Source organism: Ochotona curzoniae, unplaced genomic scaffold (genome assembly GCF_017591425.1).
Source record: "Ochotona curzoniae isolate NIBS_2020 unplaced genomic scaffold, NIBS_Ocur_1.0 patch175, whole genome shotgun sequence".
NCBI lineage: Eukaryota > Metazoa > Chordata > Mammalia > Lagomorpha > Ochotonidae > Ochotona > Ochotona curzoniae.
Window position 1 is genome coordinate 516,946 of NW_024466723.1, and position 10,961 is coordinate 527,906.

Here is a 10,961-nt window from a genome sequence, read left to right on the forward strand (position 1 = left end):
AGAAATAATGTCTCTTTGAGACATTAGAATGCTCTTTTCCAATTTCTGATCAGGGAGGTCCCTCCAATTGGTGCCCCCTGGCTGAGCATTCCTTCCAAGGGGCCAGAGGAGGCACCAGCGAGGCTGTTCCACCGCCTGGACCCAGAGGCTGAGAGGAGCCCGCACCCTGTCTGCTGTTAGTCAGAACCTCACGATGTTGCTCAGTTGAGAACATGTGAAAAGTAGGGCCTCTTCCCCTTCCCGCCCCGCCGTCCTGGGCGGACACAGGAGGAAAGCATGTATCCCACCCACCTTCCTTCACACCTCAACTCCCCCCACCCTAATTAGAGACGCGCGTGGGCATACATCCTGCTCAACTAAAGAAACACTAAAAGGAAACAGGTGAAAAGTTCTTCCGTCACAGAGCTCCCCCCTTGGAGACTCCCGGTCGATTGTAACCACTACACACCCTCCCCTCCCTTTCTAACTCCTCACGCAAGCAGGGAGGAGCGCGGGCCGCGCCGCGCAGGCGCAGTACCTTTCTGAGGAAAGGATGGCCGCTCACGGGCTTCATGGACTGGACCGGCTGCACGCGCAGCTTCTTCCACTCCTCGTTGAGGATCTGCGTTTTCTCCTGAACTTTTGCAAAGTTTGCCACATATAGAGCCTGACAGGGCCAAGGAAGGAAGCACAGGTTAAGGAAAAAACAAAACGACAACAACAAAAAAATGTTCCAAGCCTCCACGTGGCATCGGTACACCCACACAGACCACCTTTCCTGCAGAAATGACTGCTTACCTTCGCACCCATGTTTGCCTGAAGCCGTTTGAGTTGCCGAAGTCGCATATACTCAGATTTTACTTTTCTTTTCCAGTAAGTGATACATTTGGAAGTTGGAGGATTTGGTATATCCATTTTGCTGGAATCCAAGAAAGACAGAGATAAAGAAGAGCATTTTGCGGCCTATGGCATGCCATAGTAAATTAAGCCTCCACCTGCGCTGCCAGCAAGAGTTCGAGTCTCAGCTGCTCCACTTCCCATCCAGTCCCTGCTTATGGCCTGGGATGCAGGGGAGCACAGCCTGAAGCCTTAGGACCCTGCACCTGCTCTGGGCTCCTGGTTTCAGAATAGTTTAGCTCCAGCCATTGTGGCCATTTAGAGAGTGAACCAGTGGATGAAAGATATTTCTGTTTCTCCTTCTTTCTGAAACTCTGTCATTAAAATAAACAAATCCTAAAACAAACAAACAAAAAACCTTGGGCCCGGCGGCATGGCCTAGCAGCTAAAGTCCTCGCCTTGAACGCCCCAGGATCCTATATGGGCACCGGTTCTAATCCCGGCAGCTGCACTTCCCATCCAGTTCCCTGCTTGTGGCCTGGGAAAGCAGTCGAGGACAGCCCAGAGCTTTGGGACCCTGCACCTGCGTGGGATACCCAGAAGAGGTTCCTGGTTCCCGGCTTCGGATCGGCGCAGCACCGGCTGTTGTGGTCACTTGGGGAGTGAATCATCGGACGGAAGATCTTCCTCTCTGTCTCTCCTCCTCTCTGTATATCTGGACGTGTCTTAATATAAATATATTAATATAAATATGGAATGGCCATAGCTGAGCCACAGCCAGGAGGTTCAGCCAGTGCTGGGCCATCTTTTGCTGCTTTCCCAGGCACACTGGCAGAGTGTTGGGTCAGGAGTAGAAAGGCCAGTACTGGAACTGGGTTCCACAGGGGATGCAGGAACTGCAGGTGACAGCTTAACCCACTGTGCCACAACAGTGGGCCCATGGTGGCTGGTTTTAAATTTAACATCCGGTACACCAGGAACTCCAATTACATGAGAATGTGGAGGCCAGGTTACCACTCTGAGTAAGGGAAATATTCAGCAAAAGACAAATTCATTTTCAAGGGCTTCACAGAAGGACCACTTCCACCCCAAACCATCCTCACTGAACCGTCTAAAGGCACGACAGACCCAGGAAGGAGAGTGGGACCTGGTTACAGCCAGGTACAGACACTGAGGACACTGCGCATCATCATTTTGGTGCTTAGCTACACGACCTGCCACATGGAGCAGCCAGGAAGGGCCGTGCTCCACGTGGGCCCACTGGCCTCCGGAGGAATGGTGAGACATGAGGACCAGCCCAGGGCTCAGCTTTGCCCAGGAGCACCCCGGTGGTCTGAGGCACCTAGAACAGTATAGATGGAGCCTGGCACGCTCTGCCCGGTGCTCCCCAGGACAGGGGACCCTGGCTGTTGTGACATGGAAGTCAGGTTTTGAGAACACTTCATGCCATTTGGGGAAGGGCTTTATTTTGTTAAATTCATCTTCCTTTCGTAATGCATGAACACAGTCTCACAATCACCTCGTCTTAGCTACTTCCCCGAATCATCCAAGCTCCACCTCCTAATTATTTTAGAAAGGCAACATTAAAAATTAATTGAAATCTAATAAAATCTGTAATGATATTTTTATGTCCTATGAATTATTTAGATTTCTTAGAGGACTACCTCTAGGCATTTTAAATTAAAAAAAAAAATTTTACAAGGATCTATGAAAAGCCACGAGTAGCAACAGAAACTAAAGTTGTAGACTTTGTTTTTAAAAACTGCCTACACTTCTTTTTCTTTGGAAGTAGAACATGACATTTGTTTTAAAGAAGCACTTCATTTTTTAACTTTTTTTTTTTTAAAGATTCATTTATTTGAAAGGCACAGTGACAGAGCGAGAGGGAAAGAAACAGCAAGCGAGCAAGAGCGATCTTCTATCCATCGGTTTACTCCCCAAATGCCTGTAACAGCTCAGGGGCTGGGCAAAGCCAAAGCCAAGGGGGCCTTCCCCAGGTGTGGCAGGAAGTCACTGGTGCCTTCCTCAGTGTCCCCAAGCAGGAAGCTGGACTGGCATTAGAAGCAGGACCTGACCCTCCGCCTGCTGGGCCACAATGCTCACCCTGTTACATGTTTAGTGCAGGACTGGAGAACCTTTTTTCTGCCAAAGATCATCTACATATTTATAACACCATTCACAGCCATCCAAAAGTGTCATCTTGGAAATAAGCCTTCTGCAGGCTAACTGAATGTCAAGTTCCACCTCTGGTGGCCCTAGCCAGATGATCTTCCGAGTCTTATATGGCCTGTGGGCCGGATGCTTCCCACCCATGGTTTAAGGAAATGGAAATGTTAATTACACTGATTTAATTGTAACACATTATACACATGTATAAATTATCACATTACACTTGATAACATATACAATTAAAATTTTCAAATAAAAAACATTATCTCTTCGGGGAAGACAATGAAACAACAACAACCAAATCTGAGAATTTAAAGTACTAGGCCCAGTTTAGTAGCCTAGCAGCTAAGGTCCTTGCCTTTCACACACCCATATGGGCGCTGGTTCTAATCCTGGCGGTCTCACTTCCCATCAAGCTCTCTGCTTGTGGCCTGGGAAAGCAGTCAAGGATGGCTCAAAGTCTTGGGACCCTGCTCCCACGTGGGAGACCCGGAAGAGCTCCTGGCTTCTGGCTCCGGATCAGTTCAGCTCTGGCCATCCCAGTCACCTGAGGAGTGAATCATTAAATGGAAGAACTTCCTCTCTGTCTCTCCTCCTACCTGTGTATCTGACTTTGCAATAAAAATAAAATAAATCTTAAAAAATATATATTTTAGGAAATTCTTACTCATACAGAATGAAGCCAAGAGACAGATTCTTTTCAAACAATAAAACTAACAATAGACACTACACTCACATATTACAGTAAGTGGCTGCCAGTATAATTTACGCCCTGAACATGCTTGATAATATTCTGTTGTAGGAGGCAGGCATCTGCAATGCCACCAGCCCATACGGACATGAGTTTGAATCCCAGCTGTTCTACTTCTGATCCAGCTCTTTGTTAATGCACCTGGGAAAGCCACAGAAGGTGTCCCAAGCCGCTTGGACTCCTGCACCCACATGGGAGACTGGGCTGGAGCTCCTGGCTTCAGCCTGGCCCAGCCCCAGCTGTTGTGGTCACTTGAGAAGTGAACCAGTAGGTAGAACATCTCTTTCTTTCTTCCTCTTTCTCTCTGAAATTCTTTCAAAGAAAATAAAGCTTTAAAAAATAAATTCTGCTGCAGGAAATGAAAAAACTGTTTAGTCAAGCACAAAACTGCTTGTCTCAAAAACCTTGGACTAACCACACTGAGACTCAAACATTATATATCACAATTCAACAAGACATGACAACTTCCTAAAAAAAAAAAAAATCACTCAACCACAATCCCAGTCTCAATCCTCCTGAAATCATTTTTACTTTTTGCATTAGTGAGTTTAGAAGAGGTCGCCCAGCTATTTAGAACTGGAATCCAGGCGAGGCATTGTGGTGCAGTGGCGTAAGCCACAGCTTAGGACACCTGCATTGAACCCTGGGTCCAGTGTCAGCTGCTCTGCTCCAACCCAGCTCCCTGCAGACGCACCCGGGAGGCAGCAGGGGTGCCCCCAGCCGGGAAGTTCTGGCTCTTTGCTTCAACCTGGCTCAGTCCTAGCTGCTTCAAGCATTTGGGGGGAATAAACCAGAGCACAGAAGATTTCTTTTCTTTCTTCTCTTCCTATCTCTCTCCATCACTCTGCCCTTCAAATAATTAGATTTCAAAGAAAAACAAAACAAAACAAAACTGTAGATAAAGCAATGGAAAAGAACTCACTCGATCCACAGCCGCTAGCGTGTCTGTGTGTGTTTCTCAGAGGAGACGGCTGAGGACAATGTCAATATTTTTATTAAAGACGAGTCATCGTTGAAATGCGATCTCCTACCGTCTGTCGAGAGAGATGACAGTAAATACATCACAATAATCCAGCCATTAATAGTTCCGTTGCTAATTTTACTCGAGTGTTTTATTTGGCCAGAGGAGAATACACACGAGACAAAAATCCCACTCAGTTTTCACCAATCACAACACAAAATAAGCCACACTTCCTCTGCTGGTGTTTAGTGTGACATCTGAATCCCATGTGCACACGAGCCAGGTTTTATTTCCCGTGACTTTTTAATGGATCCTCCATGCCTCTAAGAGTTTTTTTGGCAGGCGGTCAGTTCCCACAGGTTGTATGAGGAAGATGAAGTAGACTGCAATAGACAGGATTAAAATGAACACCTGAAACCCAGCCAGAGATGGGTTCCTGCAGTGGCTGGCTCCAGGCCACCAACAAAAACTCAACATTCAGGGGAACAGGGATGGAGAAGTGGGTTCACTCACTTTGGACAAAGAGAGTGGAACCAAAAATATTTTATTTTTCTATTAAATTCTGGGTTTTTTTTTTTGTTAAAAATGTATTTACACAAGCAAAATAGCACTGATACCCCAGCTAAGGGTGTGAGAGTCTTTCAACCATGTTTAATGAAATATTGAAAGCAAACTCCAAAACACATGCTGTTCTGGTCACAAAACTAGAAAATAATTTCTACAATTCAACAATAAAATAAATAGTCCAATACAAATTGAGAGAAGGGGTAACCTCTCAGTCCACTGGGGCCAACAGTGAAGTTCCCAGGATTGAACCCAGATAACCCAGGCCGAGATCGGCACTCCAGCTCCTTGCTCCTGCAGGCCCCAGGAGGCAGCAGTGATGGCACCAGTAGCTGGGTCCTTCCTAACCCTATGGGAGACCTGGATTGCATGTCCAGGTCCCTGCCTTGCTGCTGCCCTCTCACACCATACTGATGCAAGCAGTGGGAGATGTCTCTGTCTCTGAAATAACAGGGGGAAAATTATTTATCTACATGAAAGTTATGAAAAGGAGAGAGAGAGAGAGAGAGAATTTTCCATCTGCTGGCTTACTCTCCGGGTGGCTACAACAGCCAGGACTGGGCTGATTCAAAGCTAGAAGCTTCCTCTGGGTCTCCCATGTGGGTGCAGGGGCCCAAGGATCTGTGCTATCCTCTGCCATCAGCAGGGAGTTAGAAGTAGAGCAACGAGGGTTTAAACCAGTGTCCATGTGGGATGTTGGTACAACAGGCAGAGGCTTAGATTGTTAAGCCACAGCACCAGTCCCCCTACCTGTACACTTTTGTAAGATGTTAATAAATCAAGAAATTGGATGTAGGGTTTAAAAACACTCCCTGTACTAGCTTCATAATTGTGTTTATAAATCTAAAGCTGTTCTAAAAAAAAAGTGTTTATTTTTTGAAAAGATTAATCCTTTGGGGTGGGTGTTGTGGCTCAGTAGGTTAAGCCACGCCCTTGTAGTAACCACAGCCCGTATCAGAGTGCTTGGGACGGAGACCCACTTCCGTCTGGGAGTCACACCAGCTTCCTGCTGATGCGCATTCCAGGAGCAGCAGATGGTGGCTCTAGTACTTGGGCCCCGGCCACCACGTGGGAGACCCAGATGGAGCTCCTGGTTCCTGCCTTCTGCTTGGTCCCGCCTCTGCTATTGTAAGCATTTGAGAAGTTAACCATGAGGAGTCAACCAGTGCATGAGACACCTCTCTCTCTCACACTTCCCCTCTCTCTCTCTCTCTCTCTCTCTCTCTCACTGCTCATTCTCGTTCTCTCTCCCACTTCTCTGTCACTGTTTTTCAAATAAACAAGTCTTTAAAAAAAAGTGAGAGCAATCTTCTAACAGACTGGTGCTCCACTTTGTCTAGTTTTCTAGGATGCCAGCACCAAGCTGAATATTGAGTGGCTGCCCATTATCACTCAATCAAAATAAGATTTACAAATCTAGTTTGAATCAGATGATCAGTAAAGGAGTCAGAGGCCCTAAACTCTAACCGTTAAGTAACTCAAGACTGTAGAGCTTGAAGGACTGAAACATTCCAACCCATGTCTGACATGACAGACTAAAGGAAGAAACCTGATACACAGTTTGAACAAACAAAACAGGGCCAGCACTGTGGCATAGCTCGCTGATCCTCTACCTACTGTGCCAGCATCCCATGTGGGCACCATTTCGAGACCTGGCTGCTCCACTTCCAATTCAGGTCCCCGCTGATGTTCCTGGGAGAGTAGCAGAGGATGGCCTGTGTGTTTGGTCCTTGCACCCATGCGGGAGACCCAGAAAAAGCTCTTGGCTCCCAGCTTTGGACCAGTCCAGCTGTGCCCATTATGGCCATTTGGGAATGGAGAGGGATGAACCAGCAGATGAACCAGATCTCTCTCTGTCTCTCTCTGCTGTAGCTCTACCTTTCCAATAATAAACAAACCTTTAAAAAAAAATCCCTAGGGACATTACAGAATGAAGGTATTCTCTTAACAGCCTGTTTTAAACCCTCTGCCTCAATCCCAACTTCACTGATACTACTGGCCCCATCCTCTTTTCTCTCTTTAGTTTATCCTCTATATCAACATAATGCATCTTTGATGTGATTGCCTTATTTTCTAGAAAGTTTCTAGTAACCAAAATAGGAACTTTTAAATAGGAACAAAGTAGAAACTTTCAAAACCTAACCCAGGGATATAAAAAAGGTACACTTAATGAGGCGTATTGTTACATGCCTCATTTAAGACACACATCAAGGCAAGGAAACTGTTACCTCTAAGACTAAGGAAACCAGGTTTCAGATTTCAAGAACTAAATGGATTAACCATCTCAATTGATATTTTTTAAACACATACTAATCCAGGCCTCGCAAGGTAGCCTAGTAGCTAAATTCCTCACCTTGCACCCACCAGGATCCCATATGGGTGCTGGTTCTAATCCCGGTGGCCCAGCTTCCCATCCAGCTCCTTCTTGTGGCCTGGGAAAGCAGTTGGGGAAAGCCCAAAGCCTTGGGACCCTGCACTAGTGTGGGAGATCTGGGAGATGGTGGGAGATCCAGAAGAAGCTCTAGGGCTCCCAGCTTTGAATCAGCTCAGCTCTAGCCTTTGCAGCCACTTGGGGCGTGAATCAGTGGACAGAGGATCTTTCTGTCTTTCTCACCTCATCTCTGTATACCTGAGTTCCCAATAAAAATAAAAGTTAAAAAAAAAAACCGCATACTCATCCAAAGGCTATTTTAAGAAAAAGTCTAGGGGCTGACTCTGTGGTAGAGTGAGGTAAATTGCTGCTTGAAACACTAGCATGCCATATCAGAGTACTGGTTCAAGTTCCGACGACTCAGTTTCTGATCCAGCTGCCTGATAATGTGCCTGGGAAGGTAGCAGAGGATGGTCCGGGTACTTAAACTCCTGCTTCCCACATGGGTGCCTTTCCAATAAAAATAAATAAATCTTTTTTAACAAAGTACCTAACATAAACTCCCAACAATAATATTTCATGGGGTCCTCTGTTTCAACAGGTTCTATAAAAGGACTGATTTATTTGAAAGGCAGTGACAGAGGAGGAGTAGAGCAAGAGAGATCTCCCATGCACTGGTTCACTCCTCAGATGGCCAGGTTTGGACCAGGTGAAGTCAGGAGTCAGGACCTGCATCCAGGTCTCCAGCAGTGGTGACAGGGGCCCAGCACGTGGGCCACCTTGCACCGTGTTCCCAGGTGTGTCAGCAGGGAGCTGGATGTGAAGCAGAAATGCTGGGATGCCTACCAGTTCTCTGGCATGGGAGGCTGTGTTGCAAGCAGCGACCTCATACGCTTCTCCCCTACCCAAAGTACGTATTTCCCAAGTTGAAGGAGAACAGGAACCAGTCTCCATTCCAGAATCTGAGGATATTAAGTTCCCTCACATAAAACGACCCATTATCGGCATCTATTTCACATCTCCTCCTGTGTCTTCTGAATTCTATTTATTTATTTACTTATTTTTTGAAACACAGAGGGATAGAGATCTCCCACCACCTGCTGGTTCCCTCCCTGAAAGCCAGGAGTAGGGAGCACCAGCCAAGCCTCCCACGAGGACAGCAGGGATCCAACTGCTTGCCCACCACTTGCTGCCTCCCAGAGTGAACGTGAGCAAGCAGCTGGGATTTGGAAAGCTAAGTGGGACTTGAACCTACACACAAAGGGTGTGTGCGCATCCCAGCGGTGTCTTGACTATGGAGCCAAAAACGTAGGCTGTTTATTATTCCCAATACAATGTAAATGCTACGTGAATAGATGTTCCACTCTATCCTTGAGGGAATCGGCTTTTTTAAAGTCTGCACATAGTCAGGTCATATGAAAACTTCTGAGTATTTCCTCCTGCAGAGGGTTGAATCCAGAGTAATGCAACCAGTTCCACTCCTAAAATTTACATCGGCAAGCTGTCACAGAAACCTCTGATAGGGTCAGCGCCTCCTCAGGTTCCACACTTCATTCAATATCAAAATTCATAAACATAAAAGTCCTGGGAGGTGGCGGGTAAGAGGGGGTGGTTTCTATTCCGAGTCAGCCATTGGTGCACATCCAGTTGTTAAGCCTACCTCAGCTCTTTCCCTTAATTTCTCCCAAGAAGAGGTGGCTGGGCTCGATGGCTGGGCCCACTCCATTTACAATCTTGTGCTTCAAACAGCCAAAGCCGCCTCGCAGCATCCCACTGGTAGCGCCCGCATCCTTCCGCCTGCCCACAGGACCAGCAAACCGTGTCTCAAGCAGTCACTTTCCACCGAAATCAAATTGTGTTGTCCCATGTTTCCTAACAGGCATGTTCCCCTCCCAACACATACACACAACACATGCAACACACATATACACACACATACACCTTTAAGGCACTTTCACTTGTATCGCTGGATCCATGGGAGAAGCCAGGGGGTGGACAGGGCCTGGCGCGCAGGTGCAGGGCTCCGCACCTGCCCGGCCTGCAGTGTGTTCCCTGACGCTTTGCATCTGCCCGGCCTGCAGTGTGTTCCCTTGACGCTTTGCACCTTCCCGGCCAGCAATGTCCCCTGACGCTTTGCGCAGCAGGTGCCTCTCACTTGGGACTACTCCACGGCTCTATGCTTACTCATCTCCCTTCCCCCAGAGTGCTCGCGACCCACGTCCGGGTCTCTGCTCCCCGGAGTTCACCTCTCTGCTCCCCGGAGTCCACCTCGCCCAGGGCCCTCCCGGCGCTGGGGGCTCCCGCCCACCGGCCCACCGGCCCTCCAACGGGGTTCCAGGTCCCCGGGCCCGCCCCTGCCGCTCCTCCCCACGCCGGAGCCCCGGCCGCACGTCTGTCCTCCAGCGCTCCGCACACGGAGGGTCTGCCGGCCTCCCACGGCCGGGTGGGCAGTGTGTGCCCCGATGTCGTCGTCAGCCCCTCCGCAGGGTCCGGGCTGCAAGGTGCGGAGGCCCGGCCCCACCGCCCGGCCCCGGATTGTTTACTCACTCACCCTCCATCCCGAGCCTCAGGCACCGGCAGCCAGGACGCCTGCGCGCCGCGGCCACGCCCCCCGCGCCGCGGCCACGCCCCGTGCCTCCCCGAGCGCCTGCGCACTGAGCCGCCCGCGCCGCCCAGGTGGAGCAGCGTGGCCGCCCAGCCGTGGTCAGGAGCTGGACAGGGTGCTACGGACCCCGGCTTGCGGCCCAGGCGGCACGTGCATGGGCGAGGAAGGGTCCTGCCGACCTCTTAGCTTCTTGAAGACCTTATCCAGCGGTTGGCGTGTTGCCTCTCAGTGGTGGCAGGTCATCCTGCACCACCAATACCTCACAACATCTGTGCTGGGTTCCAGCTTCTTGCTTTACGTCTCATTTACCCTTTTTCCTGTCAATTATTTTCCCAGTGACTACCACTAAAAAGTATGGCCTTGTGTTAAAATATGTCCACACTTCAGTTTCCGATGGAAAAGTAACTGTGAGAAATGAGGCCGGCACCACCCTAAGGACAGAGATTCGCCTCACCAACCCTGAGATTCTTAGCGGCAACTTCTCGGTGTGTTGAAGTGGGAAGCAAAGGCATCACTTCTGATGTGTTCTTGCTGCACGTAGTCATGAGGAACCGGCAGACAAGTACCGAAAGAAGGACATGGCAGAGCAGCTAATGCTCTGCCTGTGGTGCATCCCATCTGGGCACAGGTTCAAGTCCCGGCTGCTCCATTTTCTATCCAGCTTCGTGTTAAAATGCTTGAGGAGCGTCCAAGCTCTTGGGCCCCTGCTCCCACGTGGGAGAGC

General features: G+C 48.9%; 1 protein-coding gene across 2 annotated transcripts in view; it reads right to left on the bottom strand.

Moving 5' to 3' along the window:
* The window catches only part of LOC121166586 (histone-lysine N-methyltransferase EZH1), a 32,364-nt gene extending 22,134 nt beyond the window's left edge, over positions 1 to 10,230 (bottom strand). For both annotated transcript variants that reach the window (XM_040995803.1, XM_040995801.1), the window contains exons 1-4: positions 10,184 to 10,230; positions 4,659 to 4,770; positions 778 to 898; positions 518 to 646 (exon numbers count right to left, since the gene is read on the bottom strand). In XM_040995803.1, the coding sequence (XP_040851737.1) occupies positions 518 to 646; positions 778 to 894 (246 nt within the window). In that variant the 5' untranslated portion in view covers positions 895 to 898; positions 4,659 to 4,770; positions 10,184 to 10,230. The remainder of the gene's footprint in view (positions 1 to 517; positions 647 to 777; positions 899 to 4,658; positions 4,771 to 10,183) is intronic.
* Positions 10,231 to 10,961: the final 731 nt, after the last annotated feature.